Below are 24,650 nucleotides of genomic sequence, written 5' to 3'. Positions count from 1 at the left end.
GGCCAGGTACCTGGCCGCCTCGTGTGGTTTCACCGACTCCAACCCACCACGGTGGGACTCGAACTCACGACCCGGAATCCAACGAGCCCATGATCCTGGCTGCCACGAACGACGATACGAGCACCACGGAACACCTCCTCCACGACCACCACCACCATGAGGAACCCGAAAAAGACCGCAGACCAGACCAAGACTGCAGACGACTACTGCAGACCAAAGACTAAAGAGCCCCGACCCCCGACATGACCACCTTTCTTATCCCTTCCCCGGGCGGGTCGAGGGATCGCCTCTGAGGTAACTCTCCTCCGGATTAGTCGGGGGGTGTGGGAAATCGCCGTCTGAGGTAATCTCATTCCTCATTGGCCCGGTGCTGTCGTGGGAAAATCTTCGTCTGAGGTAATCTCATTCCTCATTGGGCAAGGGACACGCCCTTGCCTTTCCGGGCGGGGTCTCGATCTGGAGCGATGGAAGCTCCGCCTTTGTCTGTAGCCAGAACATGTGCGTAATGGCGTCGCATGCGCGTGAGGAAGGCTGATGGTGGCAGGAGCAAAGGGGGATGTTGTTGTTATTGTATATTAATTCTAACTCAAAAAATAACTCGCAGCGCACATACACTTAATCACCCATTAAACATAGGGACGGGACCCTAAGTATAAACACATACTTATCGAAATAACTGAACTGCAGGGACTCTGGCTGTTATGTGCAAATGGCTGCCAGATTTGTAACAATATCTATCCCTTCCTACAAACGTAACTATATATACAGGGTGAGTCAGAAGTAGCACCCGATTTCTGTCAGCTGATTGTTTGTTTGCAATTTGTATTACAGTGTACAAGAAGGTATAAAGAAATGAATGACATGTTTATCTAACCATTAATTCAAGAAAAAATTATTATGGAACTGTACCAAGCTGTTTTACTTGCAATTTTCAGAGTGCCCTCCCTCGTGATCGATGCACAATTGCAGTCGAGCATGCACAGAGCGTCACACATGTCTTCAGAGTTCGATATCAATTTCCTCAAACTTTGCAATGATTTGAGCCTTCAATTCCTAAATGGTACGAGGCTTTTCACGATAAACAAGGTCTTTCATGAGCCCCCCAAAGAAAGAAATCTGGAGGTGTAAAGTCTGGGGAGCGTGCCGGTCACTGGATCGGACCGCGGCGGCCGATCCACTTTCTGGGAAAATTTTCATCAAGCCACTGACTAAAATAACGTCCATAATGAGGTGGAGCTCCATCATGCTAGAAATAACAGTCCTGATTTTGTATCCTGGGCCAAGAAAAGGTTTGCAGCATATCCAGGTAAATTTCTGCAGTGACAGATCCCTCAAAGAAAAAGGGTCCAATTATCCCTAATGGAGATATGGCTGCCCAAATTGTCACTCCAGGTAAATTTACCTCCTTCTCAACTGTCACTCTTCGGTTATTCGCAGACCAGTAGACACAACTGTGTCTGTTAATTGTGCCATTAAGCTCAATTTGGTGCAAATTCAGTAATTTTCCAAACTCGCAGCAATAACCTGCAATACAAAATCAAAAATAAATAAATTACGAAAATTAATAATCTGCAAGATAATTATTAACAACAGAAACAGAGACCTACTAGGTCTCAAAGTATCTACATCTGTGTGTGTATTGTTGATTGGTATCTACATTTGTGGTTTCAGAATGTAGGATGGAATCCTTCCAGGATGGGCTCAAAGTATCCGCCTTCGTTTCAGTAAGGGTTCACGATACATGGACCAAGCTGTGAAGTTTTCTGTTGTCAAAGTTTTGGGCCGAGGGCTTTCTTCAGGATTGTCACTGAGCCCCGGACAGCTTCCAACTGTAGTTGTTTTATAGTAATATCCCCAGGGTTGTTTTTTAATATCTTGTGAGGTTCTTTGTCATCATTCCCATAGCTCCAACGATCACTGGTACAACTTTGGCATGTTTCAGCTACCAGGATCTTTTCACTTAATTCTTGAGGTGTTGGTATTTAGTCATTTTCTTGATTTCTGCATCATTGGTCCAAAATCATTGGTATTAACACCTCAATCAGCAATGCCTTCTTTTTTTTTTTCCCTAATTATGATATCTGGTCATAATGCTTTGTTTTTGATGTTCACGCTCGGATGGGATCATTGGGTTGTACGTGAGTGGTACTTACATGTTTTCAGTCCATGCTTTTGGTTCATGTTCCCACAAATTTTCTGGAACTGGGACATCAAAGTTTGTTTTTTTTTTTTTTTTTTTTTTTTGCAGAAGTGCCAGTGGATTACTTTACAAACTCTATTGTGTGTGTGTGTGTGTGTGTTCAGTTTTTAAGCATAACGTCGTTCTCTTTGCTAACGCCACCTCCACCCTCACCATTATATCTCCCCCCCTCCCATCCTCACTCTCAACCCCTCAGGGCACCCCTGCCTCCCGCAATGTATAGCAACGCTTGGTGAGGCATCGCTCTCCCCTTCTCCCTCATCCCTCTGTCCTGTCCTCTCCTCTCTCTCTGTCCTCCCCCCTCATCCCCTCCATTTCCTCCATCCTCACCCATCCCTCCCTTCCCTCCCTTCCCTCCATCCTCTCTACCCTCTCTCTCTCTGCCTCCCTCCTCCTCTCCCCCCCCCCCCTTAATAACCATCAGTGAAGTGATGGGTTGTATTTGCTATAATAAAGAAAGACCCACCTACATCTCACCTGTGAAAAGAGGGAATAATCCATTTAAACCAGGTGGCTATGATTGTATAAATTAATCGACTCCTTCCATTTTCTTCTCGCCGAAGAAGCTGCATAAAGCAACCAAGAAAGGCTACCAAAGTAAGCCTTTTGCTGTTTCAAACCCTTCTTGAGTTCCTCCACAGCTGTAAAGACATTCACAAACAGTATGCACTTGAGAATCCCAATGCTACACACACACACACACCCTCAGCTGCGGACTGGTTTCATTGCTTATTGGCGAATCATCAGCGACAGTGCACACCAACGAGGCTCCCAAGTATGTACTTTGTGCAAATGTCGAAAGCAGTCAATATATTAATAGTAAAGAAAGACCCACCCACATCTCTCACCTGTGAATGGAGAGAATAACTGAGCATTTTACCTCACGAGCATGGGAGGAGTCGATTTATTTATATATTTTACAGCTGCCCGGTCCGAATCTCGATGAACAGCAGTTGTGCTGGCCAAATAATAGTGGTGCTCCGAGCAGGGTCCCGGGCCTGTTTGTCACATTTCCTACTGTTGTGGAATTCTCAAGCCAGGCAGGTGATGCACCGGTAGCACTCAAGACAGCAAAGGGTGCCTGATAACCCAAATTAGCGACCCTAGCAGTGGCTGGATGAACGCAGGTACATTTCATACTTGGTGTTAACTGCCCCAAAATCCAATCGGTCCTTTAATGGACATTTTATGACCATCAAAAATGACTCGAATCATCCCGAGACCAAATTATTTTAAGAGTGTATTTTACAAACAGGAGGGGATACAAGAAACAATAACACGATTTGCACATAAAACCCCTATATGTCCAGAGCATCGTATGAGCAGTAGCTTCTTATCTTCCCAAAAACCTCAAGGCCTCAGACATTTCATGATGAAGAAGAAGAAGCAGGGAGAATCGGACGATACAGAAATACCGGGGCTGCGTCCAATGGGATGCAACAAGATCCAAGGTGGAATATGGCCCATCAGGAAGACGGTTCCTGCTTGCAAGTGCGAGCCAGCACAATGGGGAGGATGGTTGCGGTGTGAGGTGTGGGCTCTTGTTGAAGGAGGGAATGCTGCAGGAAAACTTCGTCTCGTGCCGACAGAAAACACAACAAGAAACTGTGCGCAGCTTTCCTTGTCTGGTCCAGATGCATCTCTTTTCTCCCCACGGTTCGGCACCCCCAGGCCCGTAGCCAGGGCTCAGTATTAAGGGGGGCATATGAACTGGATGGGGGGGCACAATTATTCTATTTAATATTTTTGATAACCCGGTATACTATTGTATTCATGCAGCATTGACACATCTATACTGAGGTTGCTGTCGCATACGAACCAAATTTATCTCAGCTAGATTTAATATGTTCCGATGTTTTTGGCCTAAAATTATTCGAATGCAGGAGAGCCGCAACAAACTGGCACATTCACAATGCAAATATTCAATGATTAGACAATTGGCACCAATTCAGGTGCACTTATACAAGGTGTTGTGAAGAATTGGCATTAGAAAATTAATATACCAGAGATACAATGACTAAACGGGGGAGGTTGGCACCAGAATCAGTGCACTTTGAAATAAGATACAGTCGGCTATGACCTGCGATCATCACGTTAAACTATCAACAGCAAATACGACCAGCCTGAAGATACCACAAGGTCCGCATTTAAAGCAGTCAATTACACAGGGGTAAGGTGATGCACAAAGCACCAAACACAACATTTAACTTAAACATCAGAAGTACAAAGCAGCCGACCACGGCGGGTGCTGACCACAACCACACTGCAACCACAACCACACACACATCACCAGCAGTCACACACAATCTGAAGTCCTCGTATCGTTTTTATACCGCTGTACTCACTGTCAGAAGAGCTGCAGGCGACGTGCCTCGGTGTGGAATCTTCTGAGGACCTTCTCCTTCCATTCATTCAGCCATTTACCTGTGAGGTCTCTCTCGAAGGCCAGCTGTAGCAGTTGTGCCTTGCGTGCATGGCGCATGGACCGTCGATGGTCAGTGAAGACATTCCTCAATGTTGAGAATGAGTTTTCACACATGGCAGTGGACGCACCAAATGTTAGTCCAAGTCTCATAGCAGTCACTACACTTGGCATGGCTTCCAGCGTTTTGTGGTATGTTGAGAGGAGTTTTTGTGTTGTCAATCTCTCGTTTGGCTGCTTTTCTGTCTGTGAGCGAATAAACTGCTTTGCAACCACACACTCTGTTTCACTGATGGTTGACTTTGTTAATGTCATGATGTGCTGGAGCAAGTGGGGATCCAAAAACGTGCCATTTTCAGGATTCAAGGCAGCGAGTGAACGGGCGAGTTGTGTGTTGCGCTCACTGAAGCGCTGAGCGATCTCTCCAAGCACAGTGACAATTGCGCTGTAAAAAACCCTCTGCAGTTCCGTCTTGTCATTGTCGTTGTTTTGTCCTGTAGTCTCCAAAACTACAAACTGTTCCAAGTTCTTATGCATTGTGCATCTCCGTTTTGGTGGTGCAGGTGTAGAAGTGCGAGCATCGTTGGCCTTGTTCCACAGGTCAGTGAACTCATCCTCAGAGCGGAGTTTTTTCACACACTCTGTAGCACTCGCCACCAGTTCCAACCCCGTTAGCAAGTCCATGTCCTCTGCCTGCAAGAGTCTGTTAGGGCCATCTAACAACATCAGCAGTTTTTGTACAAAGATAGCAATGAACATGAAGGCAGGCCCAGAGACTTCCCGCAAAAGCCCAATAGCCTCCATCCTCATCTCTGCACCATAGGCGCGCTCTGCATCAATCTCCGACAGTAAGGATGTGATATCCTTAAAAGATCCTATGATCACAGAAACGGTGGCTAAATGTCCCGTCCACCTTTGATCAAGAAGTCGTTTTAACCGCTCACCTTTATACTGTGCAGCAACAGTGGGCTTTCTGAAGAATTTGTACAGGCAACAACAAACCTCGAGGAAATCAGTGACAGTTTTCTCTGCTGCCAGTGCATGGATAACTACCAGATGGAGTTGGTGATTCAAGCAGTGCACATAGGGGATTTCTCTTTCCAATATCTCTTGCAACAACTTTTGCACCCCACCGTGCTTCCCAGTCATTATCGAAGCCCCGTCGTACACCTGACTTAATATTTTTGACGCGTAAAGTCCTGTTTTTGTCAGCTCTGCAATTATTAGGTCTGTCAATGTTTTTGCATCTCCAGCGTCGGCTGTAGCTATTGTGAGTAGACGCTCTGTTGCTTCATTTGATGCCGATACAAAGCGAATGATGATATGTTCTCACATTCAGTGGGGTCCCTCGTCCCATCCACCTTGATGGTAAATCACGATGTGCTTACTTCTTCCACGATCGCATCCGTCACAACATTACTCAATGTGCAGATCAGTTCATTCTGCATTTCCAGACTAGTATAGCTTGCGTTTCCTGGGATATGCTTTATTATTTCGGCTAGCTCGGTGTCTTTTTTGAGTGTGCAGTTTAAAAGCGAGAGGAAGAGCCCACTGTGCCCGTCTGACATATACTCAAAATTATCAAGGCTCCCTCTAAAAGGTATCTGATTTTCGGCGAGAAATCCCACAACATCTATAAGAGCAGACACATAGTACCGGTTTCTATTTAGCTGGTCAGCATTGAGGAGTGTGGAAATCTCTTTACCACAATCGATGCGCCTCTCATTCTCCTTCCACCTCAAAACACAAGTTAAATGTTCGTTTGAAGTTGCGTGTTTGTGAAACCCCCTGCCTTTCTCAACGGCATGTTTCCAATTCCGGTAGCCTCACACTGTGAAAGTAGAGTCCCCTGGGCCACGTGCGGTGTTAAACTTCCTACATGGATAGCAGAATGCTGCATCTGTCTGCACACTGTATTCCAGCCATTCATTAGTCTGGTACCACGAGGACACAAACGAGCGACTCTTGTTCTGCAACAGATGGCCAGGGTACCGCTGTAGAACAACTTGATTCGGTCTCTCACTTTCAAGATCATCGGGAAGCGGCTTGACAGTCACACCCGGTCCCAAGGCCGCCACCGAGCGTGGCAACTCGGCTGTCTGCGCTGGGGCTACAGCCGCAGGGCTGATGTTGCTGGCTTGGCCAGGTTGGCCAGCTTCTGTTGGTATTTCATCGACATGATCGTCTTTTCCTCCTCCTCCTCCCACAACATGTCTTTCATCATCTTCTTCATTTCCGTCGTTTGGATTTTTTCCTTTTCTGAGCCATTTTCGTTTATCCATCATCCACGTCTTTTTCTCCTGCTGCGAGCTCGTGCTCTGTGACTCGTGAGTCGCGACTCGCGAGATTTGACGGTTGACGGTTTTATTTATTAAATGATCCATGCACCAAAAACAGGTTTTATCTGCATCATTTCAAATGTAAGCACGATTGCAAACACACATTTTTAATTTTTATTATAAAATTACTTTTGTAAGATGGAGGGTTGACGGGTTGTGAAGGTCACGTGGTGCACGTGCACTTCATCTTTAATAATGTAAATTTATGTCTTTTCCTTCATCATATTATGACTATATTACATTTATAACTAACTTACAACCAATCAGGTAACCTGCTCAATAGGGTCTCCATATCGAATACGCTGATTGGCTATTCCTTAAAACTAAATGATCCACGATGTATATATATATATATATATATATATATATATATATATATATATATATATATATATATATATATATATATATATATATATATATATATATGACATTCGACACGAGGTCTTGGCTGCTGGCGTTGGTGCTTGCGTTATTATCTTTTATCTTGTGGTCTTGGACTGTATTATTGTCTTGCCAATTGCATTTGGAGATGCGCTGGGAAGCGCACACTTATCTCTTGATTCTTATTCAAAGAAGGATATTATTAAAGAACAGTTTATCCAAGAAGGCCTTATTATTCACCACGTTGAACATCTGGAATAAGGGTTTTAGTTCACACAGATGAACTCTTAAACAGCAAGTTCACAGTGGGCGCTCGTCCTTAAACACTAAGTTGTTCACAGGGTGCAACAGGGCATAAATGGGTGGCGTACAAGTGGGGGGCACCAGATGCGCCATGGGGGGGCATTGCACCCAAATGCCCCCCCCCCTAGCGACGGGCCTGGGCACCCCCTTTTATTATCTCGCCCCCCCCATCAGCCCATGACGTTATTGGCCCTCAAGCCCAGTTTTTGGATGTGGCATCCTGCCATGACCTCTCACTGAGATGGTGCTGGTAGTGAGTGACAACATTTCCCCCAAAATTCGAAGAAAAAAAATTCCCCCCTGGTGACTGGTTTATCTTGTGAAGAACATGTTGGACAGATTACAAAGACATGGAGCATTATAAAAGGTTTAGGGAAGGCATTTTGCACATGCATGTGGGAAGGCTGACAGCAGCTTGCAAAACGAACATCGAAGCATTTCTTCTTGTATAGCCTTCTTACCTCATGCTTATTGCTAATGCATGTAAGAAGGGAAATGACTATCATTATACAGACGTAAAAATGCTAAAAATTAAAGACCACTTGGACATGAGAAGTGTACAGTTCCTTGCAATGGCAAGTGCCAACCCTAATCGCCCTTGCCACAACATGTACAACCACCCAGAGGCCCCTATACACATTACAGTGACATCCTCCAAAACATTCCCCCCAATGAACAACGGAAACCTTTACAAACACATCCACATAACCATAAACGCAATCAACAAACTAGGCCCAAACAGTATCCTGGGCTGTAACCCCCCACCCATCCATGACACAGACCAACTACTCTCCAGGTACAATCGTGTTCACCTTACATGCCTCCGTCCACTGTGGACACCACCCACAGCTCTTACATTACAAACACAGACTCGCCGACACCACTGACAACACCTACAACCTCTGCCAGACCAGCCTACACACAACAAAACACATTATGGAAGACCGCGGTCCTGGCTCCATTTAGACAAGAGCACAACATCATAAATGTGAGGGATCTCTGGGTCGCTCCTGGGAGATTGATCAGCTATCTCCATGCTGCAGGCTTGTTTGAGCAGAACTGACCAGGGCAACACAACAACTATCATTATACTGTTGCGGTTCTGTAAAACTGGCACACCTACGAGGCAATGGCACCCGACATATAGTGATCCTCAGAGTTATTTAATTAGTTTTTGTTTAGTTAGCCCTTTCCATATGTCTAGTGGGTAAATGGGAAAGATGTGTTGTGTATGGCTTTTTGTTATGTCTTCAATCCTCTATTCTTTCACTTATTTCATTTCTTTACTTTATCTCGTACACAAACCATGCAAACATGGATGCAGTATGGTGGCGATGCCGAGAGCATGAGAGGACACAGCGAAGCTCATTTGCTTCCTGCACCATTTTCCGTTCAAACTGCGTGCCACAATCCAACTGACACCTCACCTCAGACCCTTATTATGCTCACCGCAATGCTATGACGCTTACCATAACCACCCCAAACGCCTTCTCAAAATCCCCACAACAACCATCGTCCAATGCCTTCACCACAAATGCCACAATGCTTCCCTCACCTCCCGATAACCGCCGCAACTGGCATCAAACCCTTGGACGCTCACCACAGTCTTGGAGGATGCCGAAAGAATGAGGACAATGAGAATCGGGGTGTTTCAGCGTGTAACTCTAAGTGCGAGCCTGCGTGGGGTTCATTCGAAGACATGTGGATAGCTCTGGGGTTTCCCCAAATAACCATGCTCAAATTGAGTCAAGCGTACATTTGGGGCCGGAGAGCGCTCCTGAAGACTCTCGCCCAATGTTAATTATGGAGCTCCAACGTGTGGCCAAGCGCAAGGGCGACTGAAGCCATTTTCGATTGTGAAGCCTGGCGGCGTGGGCCAAGTGCTATGCGCCAATGGGAGAGCTCGAGAATGCCTACAGGATCATTTGATCCAATTCTTAGCTCGTCCCTTGCTCAGGCTCCATAAAAGGAATAATTTAGCTCGATCTCTCTCTTTCTCTCTCTGTCTGTCTCTGTCTCTCTCTCCCTTGTCCCAGCTCCGTGAGGCGGTCACCCAAGATCTCTCCAGCATCCAAGCAGAATCTCACCACAAGCCAGCGCAACTGAGCAGAGAGGGCGGAGCAGCCAAGCGAGGCGAATGAGGTGGAGCAATCTATTGCCAGGACGGGCCGGGACCATCCCCGATTCATCGACGCTCCGATGTGGCTGCATTCAGCAGCTGCTATTCACATATAAAGACCCTCACACATCTCCGTTAAAGTCTTTCTCTCACACATCTTTCATTCCCATTTCTGTCTCATCCACTGAGAACGCATGAGCTGAGAGAATTATTGATTCGCACCTCACACCTTCCTCTTACGATGCGCTGCACTGCATTTGCACCTCCCACTCCCACACTGCAGATGCCATCAGTTTTCCTCCCTTCTCCCCCTTCCTAAGCGATTGGGTAGTGCTGGTCTGTCAACCGTGCCAGGTACAACGACATCCCTACACCTCAACTTTCTCTCCTCTTTCTGGGCTACCTCTAATTTCCGTGTGTGTGTGTGTGTGTGTGTGTGTGTGTGTGTGTGTGTGTGTGTGTGTGTGTGTGTGTGTGTGTGTGTGTGTGATTGCACTTGTTATGTGTAGCGTAAGTTCAGACTATGTATAAGTTTTGGGGTAACTCTGCACTGTCTTCTTTCGTGAATATTTGTTTGTGTTTTTTTTGTTGCACCCACAAATTCCTTGCTTTCCCCCTGCTGTACATTTTTGGCAAGAAACCCATTTCTGTACCACATAACTTTCCCCACCTTATGATAAATTTGCTTTGTTATAAAGGTACCCAGCTCGTTCTCGACTTTTCCTTCATTGGTCCAGCATGGTCTGCACATTAGCATAGCCGTGAAGTTGCACCCCAAGAATCTGTTTATTAGCTGGTGCGTACTCAGCAGCTCTGCTCGGCTGCACCTGATACAGTAAGTCATGCAAGTACGCATCGAGGGCGTGATATACTGATAAGACGACCACTTGTTCCCAGTTAAACGGTGGTCAGATGGAGGACACCGGGACACGTGGTTAAATTATTGGCGTTCACAGTCAATTAGCGACCTGCCACGACACAAATTTACTCGTGTGCGATGGCCTCAATTCCCGGGAAGAAACCAAGGATATCCCCTCCCTTGTAGTACCTCTGCGACTCCACAACAATACTCTGCAAGATTACCCCCAGAAGGCATTCACACACACACACACACACACACACACACACACACACACACACACACACACACACACACACACACACACACACACACACACACACACACACACACACACACACACTCACACACTGAATAGAATCATTGAATCCACTACAGTATTGTAAAATGATGTGAATTTTTTGTAAAATGATGTGAATCACTACAATGGGCAATTGACCACATAGAGGCTTCAGTACTGTACTTGCATTGTATGGTATTATTCATGAGCATAAAACCTTAAACGGAGTACTCCCATATTTATCCATCCCCTCTCCCTCCTTCCATTTCCACCCCAAGCCTCAAAGCAATTTTCCAGAGATTTAGTGCGGGAACACAATGTGTTCCGCAAGAAGCACGGCGCATCTTCCCTCTGCCTGTCCGGGAAACTATGTCGAGAAGCCCAGAGGTAAACTGGGGGAGGGGAGGGGAGGGAGGTTGTTCATATAGCGTGCTCCATCATTCATTCATTCGTTCGTTCATTGTTTGTTTGTTTTTTATCCGCTAGGTCGGGCTGGAATGAAATTATTTTGGTCAAGATATGACTTTGAACATTGAGAGAATTATAGGTTGAATTGGTATGGAAGAATTAAATCCTAATTTGCCATGAGATTATTTTTTTTTTTTTACTTTTTTTTTTGTAGGTCCAAGGCAAACATGGAATGTTTCATCCTGCCAACGAATGGCCTCAAAGTATAATCCATATCAAAGAAATAGCAGTCTTTTACTGCAGGAGTACGCCATTTAGCCAATCGTATCAATCCATCGACTCGATGTCAGCGGGGGAGGGGGGGGTGGGAATGGTGGGGATGAGAACTATGAAGGCAGACACCACTGGTGCGACTACTCATGTAGAATGCTTTTATCATAATTATGAGATCATAGGTCATGTGGTGTGGCAGCCATATTGGGGAAAATGGAAAAATTTTGGACCTCTATCTCTGAAACCGCACCAAGGAAAAAATTGAAACTTGAAACTTGGCACATAGCAAGTACTCCTCATGGAAAATGAGTGTTATTTTTTATCCCCCGCCGCGTAGCGGAAGGGGGATATTGTTGTCACCCAGGTCGTCCGGCTGTCCGTCCGTCCGGGCGTCAACATTTATAGCTGTGAGTGCGATAACTCATAAACTGTTCGCCATATCGATTTGAAATTTGGGTCACACATGTACCACCTGAAAAGGAAGAACCCTATTGATTTGGGGCATGGCCGGATCCAAGATGGCCGACTGGGGCGGCCATCTTGAAAAAAATGTTTTTTGTAATAAATGAAAAACCGCTTATCTGATTTCAATTATTTTTGGTTACTACATTCCTCACCCCTGGGGAACTTTTTCGAGATGATGACCAAATGGTGTCTTGTTTCCAATTCACCTCCCTCATTATCTGGAATATGTATGACCTTTTTCATTCAATGGCGGGGGATTCCCCATCTCTGATGGTATATTTTTTATGACATCATATGTGTCCTTGTTATGATGTCATAATTGCATACATAGAACGTCACATCCGATCGGTATAAAAAATTTTGAGGGTCATCTATGGATAAAATGGCCCACAGAAAATTTTTTTTAATGACGTCATCAGTCACGTGATTTGGCAGCCATATTGTTAAAAAAAAAAAACCTTCAGAAATCTTCTTCTCCGAAGTGGCTGAATCGAGGCAAAACTTTACACGCATGACCGCCTGTCCATGAGGAACAAAAGATTCACACATCTGATGTCTTTGGTCACATTGTTTGGCAGCCATATTGTATTTACTTTAAAACCTTCAAAAATCTTCTCCAGAATGCTGGAAAAATTGAAGGGAAACCACACAAGTGTTCCCCAATCTATGAGTGTACAAGTTTGTTTAGGAATAATTGATAGGTCACATGGTTTGGCAGCCATATTGGATTGAAGAAAAATATTAAACAATGTTTTCTCTGGAACCGCTTAACCAATCAATGTGAGGGCCCTGTCACACCTTGACGTTTTAACCAGCAATGGCAACGTATAAAAATTTATGTAAAACGTTGGCGTACGCTGAAATTTTGATGTTTTTTTTTTTTTAAGTTTTGGGCGTATTCATAACGTGTTGGTCGTATGCATAACATATTAGTAACGAGCACAGAACGTTTCGTTGTGTTGTTGATAACTTTTACCAATGAATGCTTAGCCTGTTGTTGGCGTTCACAACCTATGCCCAACGATAGTTTAACTTAGGCATAGCATGCTAAACATATCGCCGGTGAACTCGTGGCGTAGCCTGTTAAGAACCTGCCGGACGCCGATTTAAATCATAACCACCTGAAAATTGGAAGTGTCAACATCGCAGTCGCACCTTGACGATTTTGCCAGCGTATGCTGACCTGTGAAAAATGTGTCTAAAACGCTGGCACACGTCGAATACGGGATGGGTAAGTTGTGTGTACGTTAAGAGTAGGCTGGAAAACAATGAAGTACACTGTCATATTACGTGGTACGTGTAATACGTAGTGAAATTTCAAGCATGCTGAAAATTTTACGACGTACTCGGCGTATGGCTAACACGTTCCGCACGCGTTGTCATATGTTCCTGGCACGCTCCGCGATCGTTTACACACGACGGACACACGTTACTTGTAGGTTACTCATACGTCGAAACATGTCAAGGTAATATTTAACATACCCGCAACGTAATTTTCAACCAATGGGTAACGTCCTTTTAACCTATGAGTAGCGTGCTCTGAACCTATTTGTAACTTGCCTTGAACCAATGACTAGCGTGCTATGAACCTATGAGTAAGGTGCGTTTAACCTATGTGTAGCATGCTTTGAACCTAAGTATAACGTGCTTCTAACATTTGAGTAACATGCTATGAACCTATGTGTAACGTATCTCAAAAGCACATTGTCGTATGTAGACAAATTAGATTGACGTCTTCCGGACGACCACAGCACTTACTGAACGTGTTTCTAACTTGCATCTATCGTATAATGGCGTATTGGCAGCGTTAAGGGGAATTGGTATATACAAATGGGCTTCACAAGAGGAACCCATCATTGTTCTGGACTCCATGTTGAGTAGATGTCAATGCCAGTAGTATCAGTAGTAGTAATACTATTAGCAGTAGTCGGTGTGCGTGACAGTAGTTGTAGTAGTAGCATTGGTAGTAGTAGTAGTAGTAGTAGTAGTAGTAGTAGTAGTATGTCTGTCAGTAGTAGTATGTGAGCGTGATGGGGAGGGTGTGGGTGATGATGGATCCTCTTATCGTCCACGAATAGGAGACTACTTTGCACCATTGTTCGATGTTCTTTTCGGCTAATTTTTTTTCCTCATTCCCACGATGACATATTTCTTTGTTTTACTTTTTAAAGTATTAAAAACGACTTTAACAAATGCATAATGTACTAGTAATGAACACAGAACGCTTCGATAACTTATAGATAAGTTATACCAACGATTGTTTGTCGTGTTTTAGTCGTCCACAACCTATGCCCAACGATAGTCTCGTGTATGCATCGCGTAATAATTCCCAAGCACGTTATTCATAGGTTATAAATAAGTCACGGGTACCCTAAACATTACTTTGATGTGTTTCGACGTATGAGGAACTTTGAAGTAGCGTGTTGCGAAGTGTGAACAACGTTCGTGTAGCGTGCTTCCAAAACGTTACTCATAGGTTAGAAATAAGTTTCGGGTACGCAAATGTTACCTCTACGTGTTTCGACTTATGAGTAACATACAATTAACGTGTGTCAACGATCGCATAACGTGCCGACAACTTATGGCCAGCGTAGCGGAACGTGTGAGCCAAACGCCGAGTACGTCGTAAAATTTCAAGCATGCAAAATTTTTTGGACAACCAAAAAGTACAACGTTTTAAACCAGCGTAATACGACCTATGGTAGTGTTTTTCAGCGTGCACCTAACGTACACAAAACGTACCCATAAAGTATTCGACGTGTGCCAGCATTTTAGACAAATTTTTCATAAATCAGCATACGCTGGCTAAATTGTCAAGGTGTGACAGCCCCTTGAAACTTCACATTTATGATTTGGGCGTGATGGGGAAAATACACGTTTTAAATTTCAACTTGATTGGACACATGGTCTGGCAGCCAGAATTTTTTTTTTTTGATCGAGGTTCATTTTGTTTTTTGAATAACGCTCACTTGGCTGTGCTTGGGTGGGTTTGAGGGTAAAGGATTAGCAGCTGAAATGCAAATCCTATCCAGGTTTCACCTGATGACTCCGTCTTTGTTTTTTCTTGTTTGGGTTCCTTCTGATAACTGTAATGCAGGACTGTACCTATTAGGTCTTCCATTTGATTTGAAGTGAATTTATTTTAATCCAATTCTAAATTCAATTGAATAATAATTTAAAAACCGTCGGGAGGGTCAGGTGTCCAATCAAAGCCGGATGTCTTGGTTCCCAGTCATCACTGCCAGCAGTTATAAAGTGGCAGTTCTAGTTATGTCTCAATTATGTAACACACGAGAACACAAACTCCACACAAAATACACCACACATAACTACACAAAACAAGTCCTGGCGAGTGTCTGCAATCTATGATTGCTCTTTTTCTTGTTATATATGTATTATACACAAAAAAAATTTATGGTGTTTTTTTGGGGTGCAGATTGACAAAGGCTGACAGCACATTCATTTTTTGACAAGATGCTCTCATAGATACCACAAACATACAGATACCACAAACCACAAACATTCCACATGTATACTCACCCATCAATGATTAAGCTACATCTCAGTCCTGTGAATATTCACTCCTCCATTCCCAATGTTTGTTTGTTCCTCTGTCATTCCTGTTTCTGCTGACACTTCCTTTGCAGGAAGACCATCCGATACATTAACGACTGAGTGGAAGACCCTTGTCTTGTTACTGTCATCTTCTTTACCATCAGGCTGTGGCCCCTGGTGTTCTGCCACTGTCCATTCAGCTATAAAAAAAACTTCTGCATTTATTTTGGCTTCCCCTTCATTAAATATCTCTCTCAGATCTAGTCTCTTTTAGGATAAAAAAATTATAATGTCCTGTGTCCTTTGGCCGATCCTCGTAGCCGAGTCTAGCTTGGCCCAGAATCATTCCAGTATCTCTACGCTGAACGATGTCCTTCCTCAGATGTGGTGATCAAAGCTGGACGCAATATTTTAGATGAGGCCTCACTAAATTCCTGTCCAGTGTTAACACCACCTCCTTCGATTTATAAATGATCCCTCTCCAAATATAAGCTACTAAAACCCTATTTGCTTTACCTATAGCTGCCTGGCACTGTGCTTTCCTTTTATTCCCGTATCTATTACCACCCCCAGATCCTTCTTCTGGGTGACATGCTCAAAGATTGTCTCTTACATAATGTAAGATAATTACATAATGTCTCTACTTTCATTATTATTACCCATTCCCAGCACATTACATTTCTTTATGTTAAATTATGTCTCGTAATCCCAATCTATGAAGCATCTAAACTTTCCTGAGTCTGATCACCACTCTATCTGCTATATCTACCTTACCTTCAAAATAATCCAATAATCTGTGAACAAATGATTGCTTGATTGACTTTTTTTATTTGGGAAGGATGCACTATGAGATTTCCAGTTTGCAAATATTGATTTATTTTCATGAAACTTTGCGACTCCTGGCCTTGTAACACTTGCGCAATTTCCAGTGTTTTGCGAAACTTTCCACTTTCGTGGTTAAAATGGCAGTACAATGTTTAAAGCTTGTTGAAAACGTAAAGTCCAGAATAAATGCATTTGAACAGTTTGTTTTTGAGACATGAACAGCAAATGGGAGAGGAGTTTCAATACCTTGTCTCAAGAACAGACTTGTACACGTATTACCTGTAGTACATTGGTGTACTTTGAGTGGTTTACAAGGACATTAGGTGATGATTGTGGTAAAGTCAACATGGTATAATGACATGGGTGGATTGAGGTAGGGTTCAAAGATTAGGGCATTTATGAGGGAAGTGGGGGGGAGGGGGGAGGTGGTATGTATGGCATGAATGGGTATGGCAACACAATCCATGGCATTTCTTCTTATTCTTCTTTCGTATGCGGCACATGATTCTGAGTAGCATCATTGGCTGGCTGAGGGTGTGGCCGTGCTGCTGATGCAATGCCCTCTGTAGGTTAGAGCAGGATTTTGTAATTTGTTCAGGGTGCCGGCGAAAGCTCGCTTGCTCTTCACAAAGGACACCGTTGGATCTTTAACTACCACCAACTAATGCGGACAGATTGGATGCCCAATTTAACGTCCTTCTGAGGGATGGCACACACATAGACAGCTCACCCTGCCTGTAAGACACCAGGATAACAGTTTGTAGCTGAATCTGGATTCAAACCGAGGCTAAATGGCTCAGAGGCGAGTGTGCGTACCTCTAGGGCCTAGGCCATCATACCAGCCTTCACGGTATTTCTTCATACACATGTCGAAAAGGTAGATCATTTCCTAATGAAGGGAGTAACTGCATATCATTGTTGGAATATTATCATTAAAAAAATTATCTTGGTTTTCTCGACAGTATGTGAGTTGCTGATACTGTCTGTAAAGTAGGAATTTTCTGTTCATCTATATGTTGGACATTCCATTCTGAGATGCAATTAACTCTGCAAAAATCACCGTGATGAAATGGCACTCCGCTTACGAACCAGCTGTGTTTTGGATCGTCATCTCTTCAAAACTCCGGCTTACCCACGAAGCTGTTGATGGCCTCTAATTTTATTCAAACATTTTTAGAGGAGCACCACAAAGTTGTCCACTGACATGTCATTAATACAGCTGCCAATGCTCCCTCCCCCAACCATCACCTATTACCTTTCACCACCACAATTATTCTTATGGTTAATGAACAGACAGGTCGAGAACAGACGGTCGATTTATAGAGATGCAACATTATTAACTTGCGTGCACGAAGCTAAAATTGGGGTTAAGCATGTGGTTCACCTTGTCTGTCTGCCAGACGTCGATCTACGATCGAGGAACTACTTGATTTCAATTGAATTCTACATTTTGAACACTCGAACACAAACCTGCAACTTAGCTGTGCTTTGGCTCTGAGTTTGGCAAATTGTACAGAATCTTGTCCCGAGTGCACGTTCACAAAGAAGTAAGATTTTTTTTTTCCTCTGCCTGTCTAGCAGTCAAAAAAGCTGAAGTCAAACAGGAAACTTGTTTTTTAGAGACCTCATAAAGGATACAAACATCAGGCACGATGAACTAATTGAACGTGTTGAGTAAGGTGATGTAAAAGAGAGTGCATCAATGGTGGTAAATTTCCTTCCCCAAAAAGTTTGTTTTTCTTCTTAACACCCTTTAAAACTTTTATTCCAATAGAATTATATACTTTAACACCTGTAAAACACAAATCACCTTCTTGGCACTTGCACAAACCCTCTATTTAGCAGTACTTACTTGAAAAAATATTTTCCCATCCCATGGCTTGAGGACAGAGTAACTGTACAAGATTCTGAATCCAGACAGATATGGCGGCACTGAGCGCCGTTTCGCTCTCAGCGTTGGGAATATTGAGATTTGGAGAAAATCGTGGCTCGTAGGAAATGTAGATCATATTCAGAAACGTAAAACAAGAGTTTAAAAGACTTCCCACGTCCTTTTTCTGAAAACTGTGCAGGGTAAGGTGTTCTATGTACTCTCTCGTTCGAACTACTTTTGACCATCTTTCAACGAGTTTCTTAAACATTGGTTTTGCAACATCAACAACTCAAAATAATTGGTCATGACCTCTGGATCCAGCTGTTTGACCACCAGAAGCACAATTTCTCGAAGGTTTTGCCAAAAAGTTTTCTCCTGAGAATTTTCAGTCGAGGCAGTGATTCTCACATAACGATCAATGGTGGTGAGTGAGAGATGATCGTTTTCCTGACAAAATGATAAAATGCTTTGTGCTTCGACCAGACTGCAGTTTTGACCAGAAGTCTATGGTTTGATTGGCCAAGTCATAAGAAAGACTTTGGAAATGGTACGTGCTGCTTCCCCGCTTGATGCTCAGAATTTAGAGTACAGAGCACAGATGGACCCCACAGGTTGCCATTCCAACCCATTGGGTCTTTCCCTGCTCCATACTATAGCAGATCGGGGTGGGGTTCTTCATAATGCAGAGAGGATAACACTGACTGCAGAGAAAAAAGTTATGTTCCAAAATACCCAGAGTTCCCTGGGAAGTTGTCACTTCCTTCCAAGATCACTGGCTGTGTTTGGCTAAAATCTGCACTCATTAAGGGGTCTATGGGGGGGGGGGGTTGTGTTGGGGGTTGACACCTCCCCCCCCAAAAAAATTAGGTATTTGCTCTTCCCTGAAACTACACACATGATTTCAATGAAACTTTACCACAACCTTCATCACCCATTATGTACCAAAGTTTGTTCACTGCATTATAACAAAAAAAAATGCTTGGTGAGCTTCAGGATGTGTGGTCCAATCTTTATTGTTATGAATTTTTTTTTGTGTCATGGCCATGCAAGTTAAATTTTAATAGTCACTTTGTCCATTCATTCAGTCACTGAATAATAGTGCAATGGAACGGTGGAACAATCGATGGCTTGTTACTTATATCACAAGCAAACAGACCGTAAGTTACAGCAGAAAGGAAGTGATGTTGATGATTATTTTTGTTTTTCATGTCGGTTAACCAACCCTCTTGGCTTTTAGCCACATAACGCTGGTTTGGTTGCTGTGGATGAGATGAGGAAGTGGTGAAAAGAAAAATAAATGCAATAACGCCTGTTAAGATTTTTTTTGTTCTAGTTTTATTTTATTTTCGCCCATTGCTTAGTACAATGAAATTGATTACAACTCAAAACACCACCATGATTTTTTTTTTTTTTTTTTTTACCCCCGTTAACACCCTAAGCCCACCTTTCTGTATTTCCACTTTTTCCTTCATAAAGTTTGCTTTTGTATCCATCTTGTCCACCCATGCGTCCTCCCCTATTCCTCATTCCTCCCCATACCCATCGCTGTCCAATCTCCCTCTATTTTGTCCTTCCACCCTGCTGTTTGTCCCCCTCCCTGCCTCTCTGCTGTTACATTTGTTCTGTTGCTTCTGATCCATTGAGTGTTCTCGTTCTTCCATGAGCTTTGACTGCAAACAAAAACAAAAAACCCAGCACATTTACTCAATAAATTTGTCCTTTCAAATAATTTGCTCTCTATCAAAAGTCTAATTTCTTGCTTCATCCGACCGTCACTTGAACGTGATTTTTGAACCACCGTTCTTTCATGTCTACATTTCAATGCTTGCTACCTGGTTGGGAGAGCAATTTCAGTTCTATTTTAAAAAAAATCTCACCTGCAATTCAAGTCATTCACTTTTGGTCACTAAAGTATAGAATAGTTCTGTAACAAGGAACAAACAATGAAATGTAGATCTGTTGAGCAATTGTGGATAAAGCAACGACAACTATGCTCAATTCAGGTGTTACTAGCCCATGCCTACCTGTTGCTTTGCTGATGGGTTCAATCAAAAGACAGCATGTTGTACTTCACAAACATATTGCCTGTGTATGTGTGAAAAAGGATATTTTATAACGTGCAATTGCTGTTGTTGTGGCTGTTGTATTGTTGTTGGCATTGTTGCTGTTGCTGTTGTTTGTGTGCTCCTTCATGTACTTTTTTATATATTTTTTTTCTATTTCTTTGAGAAATATTACCATGTATAATTTTGTGTTCCTTCCATGTCATTCTAATGGGTATCTGCTGTTGTACAATAATAAATGTTACCATTGCAACTGCTACATTAAGCTCCCATTCCGCTTCTTCTTCAATCTCAGAAAGACTGCTTTCTAAAATGACTATGTTGATGATTAAACGGACACTAATTTTTTTCAATCAATTTATTAGATTTCCAACCAAGTAAATTCATTATTAGTTTTCTAACAGCACCATTTTAGCTTATCTAGAATTGCAATTTGAGATAAGGTGGTGTTGTCGTGCATTGTCCATCCAGCCGTCTCCTATTTTGACGTTTTCGGCCAAACCGCTCGATCGATCCGGTTGAAATTTGGCAGCAATGTTCCGCTCCTGACTGGTAACGGGCATTACAAAGCTTATTCTGGTCACGTGACTTTAAGTATGTCAAAATGGCCGACTTGGTAAATTCCTTCAAAAATCTTCTTCTCCAGACACACCGGTCAGAGTGCTATCAAATTTGAGTTGCAACATGAGGCCAGGGTAGGAATGTTAAATTGCGGAGGTCATGCCGATCACGTGACCAGAAGTGTGTCAAAATGGTGGACTTTGTAAATTTTGGGGAAAATCGTGGAAATTCCTTCAAAAATCTCTTCTAGACTCACAGGTCAGAATGCTACTAAATTTGGGTTACAACATTAGCCCAGGGCCCAGATAAGCTACAGGTCCAGTGGTCCTATTAAGCCTGGTGTTGGCTTAGCAGCTAGGGTGGCTGGCTTAGGATGCTAGGGTCCTGAGTTTGAGTCCTGTTGGCTGCTAAATTAACACCAGGTGGGGTTGACTCAGCCTGTCATCCTTCCAAGATCAGCAAAATGAGTACCAGTGTACTGGTGGAGGGGAACAGCATCAGTGGCAGAGCCAAGTTTCCAAGAAATGATAGCTATCTGGCAGCCAAGCTGCCATATGCAAAAATGCAACAATGGTCCTATTTTTATTATGACATGACAGGAGCGACAAAAGCCCAAGTGTGTGCACGTATACACACACACACACACACACACACACACACACACACACACACACACACACACACACACACACACACACACACACACACACACACACACACCTCTTTTTAGTAATAAATGGCCAAATTGGAACTGCAATATGAGGTGTCATTTATTTATTTATTTATCTATTGTGGTGATACCACTGCAGTATGTCGTGTTGACATGGCCTGAATGCTAAGATGTGGTTGAAATTTAGGAAAATTAATGGTAGGTGTGGAGATGAAATGAAAGGAGGGAAGGGAGGGGAAAAATATTATAAAATGCTATTTGACATATTGTAAATGCTTCATGATGTAGTTGGTTCATGATGACAATGCAACCCAGCTGTAACTTCTGTACTTTTCATCTTTGAACTGTAGTTATGCTGAAGCTCTGGCCCATACACGGATCCTAAAGCACAGTAGTGAATCGGAGCGTGGCAAATGTGGAGAGAATCTCGCATGGGCCTCATATGACCAGCCTGGTATGGAATGTTCATCGCCCCTCTCTTCCTTAGTTACATGGGTACTTATTACAGCCGTTTGACTCATTATCCTGGTGAACGTTGACATGTGATATACATAAATATTTATTTATTTATTTTTGTAAAGCAGTCTTTCTGGTTGGATTGAGATAGTCTACCTTTTCCTGGGCTTACAAAATGTACAAACTCTATCCAGGTTTCTAATGAGTTTTTGAAAGAAAAAAAAAAACAACCTTTATTGCAGCAGACTTTATGGAAATTTCTTGCTTGTTTTCTTGCATGCCCTCAAATGTTGCTGTCCTTTGATTTCTCATTGTTCTTACCTTTAATCTAAATTTAAAAAGCCACATTTGCAAGAAAATTAACACAAGGTGGTGTTAACGTTATGGTCTGACTAATAGTAAGCTGTTAAATCTTAGAAACCTTGTTGCTCTTCATGAAGCAGATCTGTAATGAGATGTTAATTGTGTGAACAATATTAAGAGTTTTATATCTGTGTGATGTCCAAGATTGTGGATTTAACACCAAGAATGTTATTATTTAGCAAAAGAAGTGGCTGAACGATGGTATGGAGAAATAAAGAACTACAACTTCAGCCAGCCTGGTTTTACATCTGGCAGTGGTGAGTTCTAGGTGATGATATTTTTGCCCCACACTGGAGCAATTCACTGTTAGAAATGCTGGGTGATCTGTTTTGGTTATTTGGGCATGATCCAAGAGTGGCATTGGGTTCACGTCTCATTGAATGCATGTCTCGTGGGACATGTCTACAAATTTGTTTACCCTAAATATCACCTCATCATCATTGCTGAGTTTCACACGCTCTACCTCTTGAGCGATCCATAAGTCATGCTCTCCGGAGACAAACACGTCCGCAGACGAACACCGTCCAGAAGCAATCGCCTCCTGGGCACGTCGCGGTCAACAGCATTAATGCTGAAATAACTGAAACCACTTCAATAAATGGTTTTAAGCAAAAGCTCAGGTGTTACCTTTCAAATTTTTATGTGTCGATTTTAAATGTCCTGTTACTGAATTGTACAGGTGGTACTGAAGAGTAGTAAATTATTCTGTTCATTATACCAAAGTGTTCTCTTTGTAGACAACATGGCTTCTCATATAATGTCCATCCTTCATGTTTTCATTGACCTGAAACTGTGTGTGTGTGTGTGTGTGTGTGTGTGTGTGTGTGTGTGTGTGTGTGTGTGTGTGTGTGTGTGTGTGTGTGTGTGTGTGTGTGTGTGTTAATTGCCGGAATCCTTCGGATTTCGGCATTTATGTTGGTCGGTTGTGTGTGTCATTCTGTGTGTCTGTCTGTTAGTTTGCATGTTTGTTTACCCTGTAGCAGCCACACCGTTTCAGTGATCATGACCAAACTGGGTACAGACGTCGGCCATGGTCCAACTTAGACATTTATCGTTTTTGGTGAATCTGGGTCAAAAGTCAAGGTCAAGGTCACCGAAAAACTGAAATTCTTATTTTCGCAATAACGTCCGCTAAAATGGTCGTATCGATTTCAAAACAAATCCAAAATGTGCATCTTCCAATACTGCATCCAACCATATGTCTCATTGGGGTGTCACACCAACACCCTTCTTAGCGGTCGGGGGTCGAATGTCGGGGGGGGGGGTCGGGTCAAAAATTTCAAATTGCGATAAAAATGCCATTTCAAGTCCGACTGACTTCCAAGTAATGATCATGACCAAACTAAGTGCTATAACTCATTAAACAGTAGCACTATCGACTTGTAAGAACCAAATTGATTTCCAGGTTTTTGTTTTTCAGAGATCATGGAGATATGACAAAGTTATTCTGGCAATTCCTTGCTCAATGAGCAATTTCGTTTGTTTGTTTGTATGTATGTGTGTGTGTGTGTGTGTGTGTGTGTGTGTGTGTGTGTGTGTGTGTGTGTGTGTGTGTGTGTGTGTGTGTGTGTGTGTATGTATGTATATGTATATATATATATATATATATATGTATGTATATATATATATATATATATATATATATATATATATATATATATATATTACACATACTAAGCCTGGTGTTGGCTTAGTGGTTAGGGTGTTGGCTTGGGATCCCAGGGTCCTGAGTTCAAGCCCTGTTGGCTGCTGAATTAACACCAGGGGGTTGACTCAGCCTGTCATCCTTCCGAGGTCGGCGAAATGAGTACCAGTGTACTGGTCCCGGTGTATGCCCCGGTTAGAATAGGTGTACCATATCCCTGTGTGTCGTAAGAGGCGACCAGGGTTGGCGTAAGGAAGGGCATCCGGCCATAAAAACAAAACATTGCCTCAAGAAAAAGCCAACCCCTGCACAGCAGGGAAAAATGGCTGTAAAAACGGTTTTTTTATTTTTATTTTTATTACACATACTGTTACACGTCTTAGTTTGATAGAGCAGCAAGGCACAGTTTGTGTCCCATAACATCTTTTGAATCCTCAGTCTTTAAAATAGACTTGAGTGTGCGCTGCTGAAGCAGGATGCATGCGCTCATGTCATTTAACGCTATGATGCATTTATTGTGGCGGAACGGCCTTATTTGGATTTTATATATAGTAGTAGAAAAACAGGAATAAATTCTTGCATGGGGC

General features: G+C 43.0%; 1 protein-coding gene across 2 annotated transcripts in view; it reads left to right on the top strand.

The window, feature by feature from the left end:
• Nucleotides 1-24,650, top strand: part of GLIPR2 (GLI pathogenesis related 2) — a 59,895-nt gene that overhangs the window by 25,175 nt on the left and 10,070 nt on the right. For both annotated transcript variants that reach the window (XM_085851031.1, XM_085851032.1), the window contains 3 exons: nucleotides 11,185-11,293; nucleotides 21,950-22,053; nucleotides 22,598-22,675. In XM_085851031.1, the coding sequence (XP_085707157.1) occupies nucleotides 11,185-11,293; nucleotides 21,950-22,053; nucleotides 22,598-22,675 (291 nt within the window). The remainder of the gene's footprint in view (nucleotides 1-11,184; nucleotides 11,294-21,949; nucleotides 22,054-22,597; nucleotides 22,676-24,650) is intronic.

The sequence above is a fragment of the Eptatretus burgeri genome, chromosome 13 (genome assembly GCF_056783735.1).
Source record: "Eptatretus burgeri isolate ZD-2024b chromosome 13, Ebu_testis_v1, whole genome shotgun sequence".
NCBI classification, from domain to species: Eukaryota; Metazoa; Chordata; class Myxini; order Myxiniformes; family Myxinidae; genus Eptatretus; species Eptatretus burgeri.
Note: the sequence above shows the minus strand (reverse complement) of the source record. Positions and strands in the feature narration are given on the sequence as shown.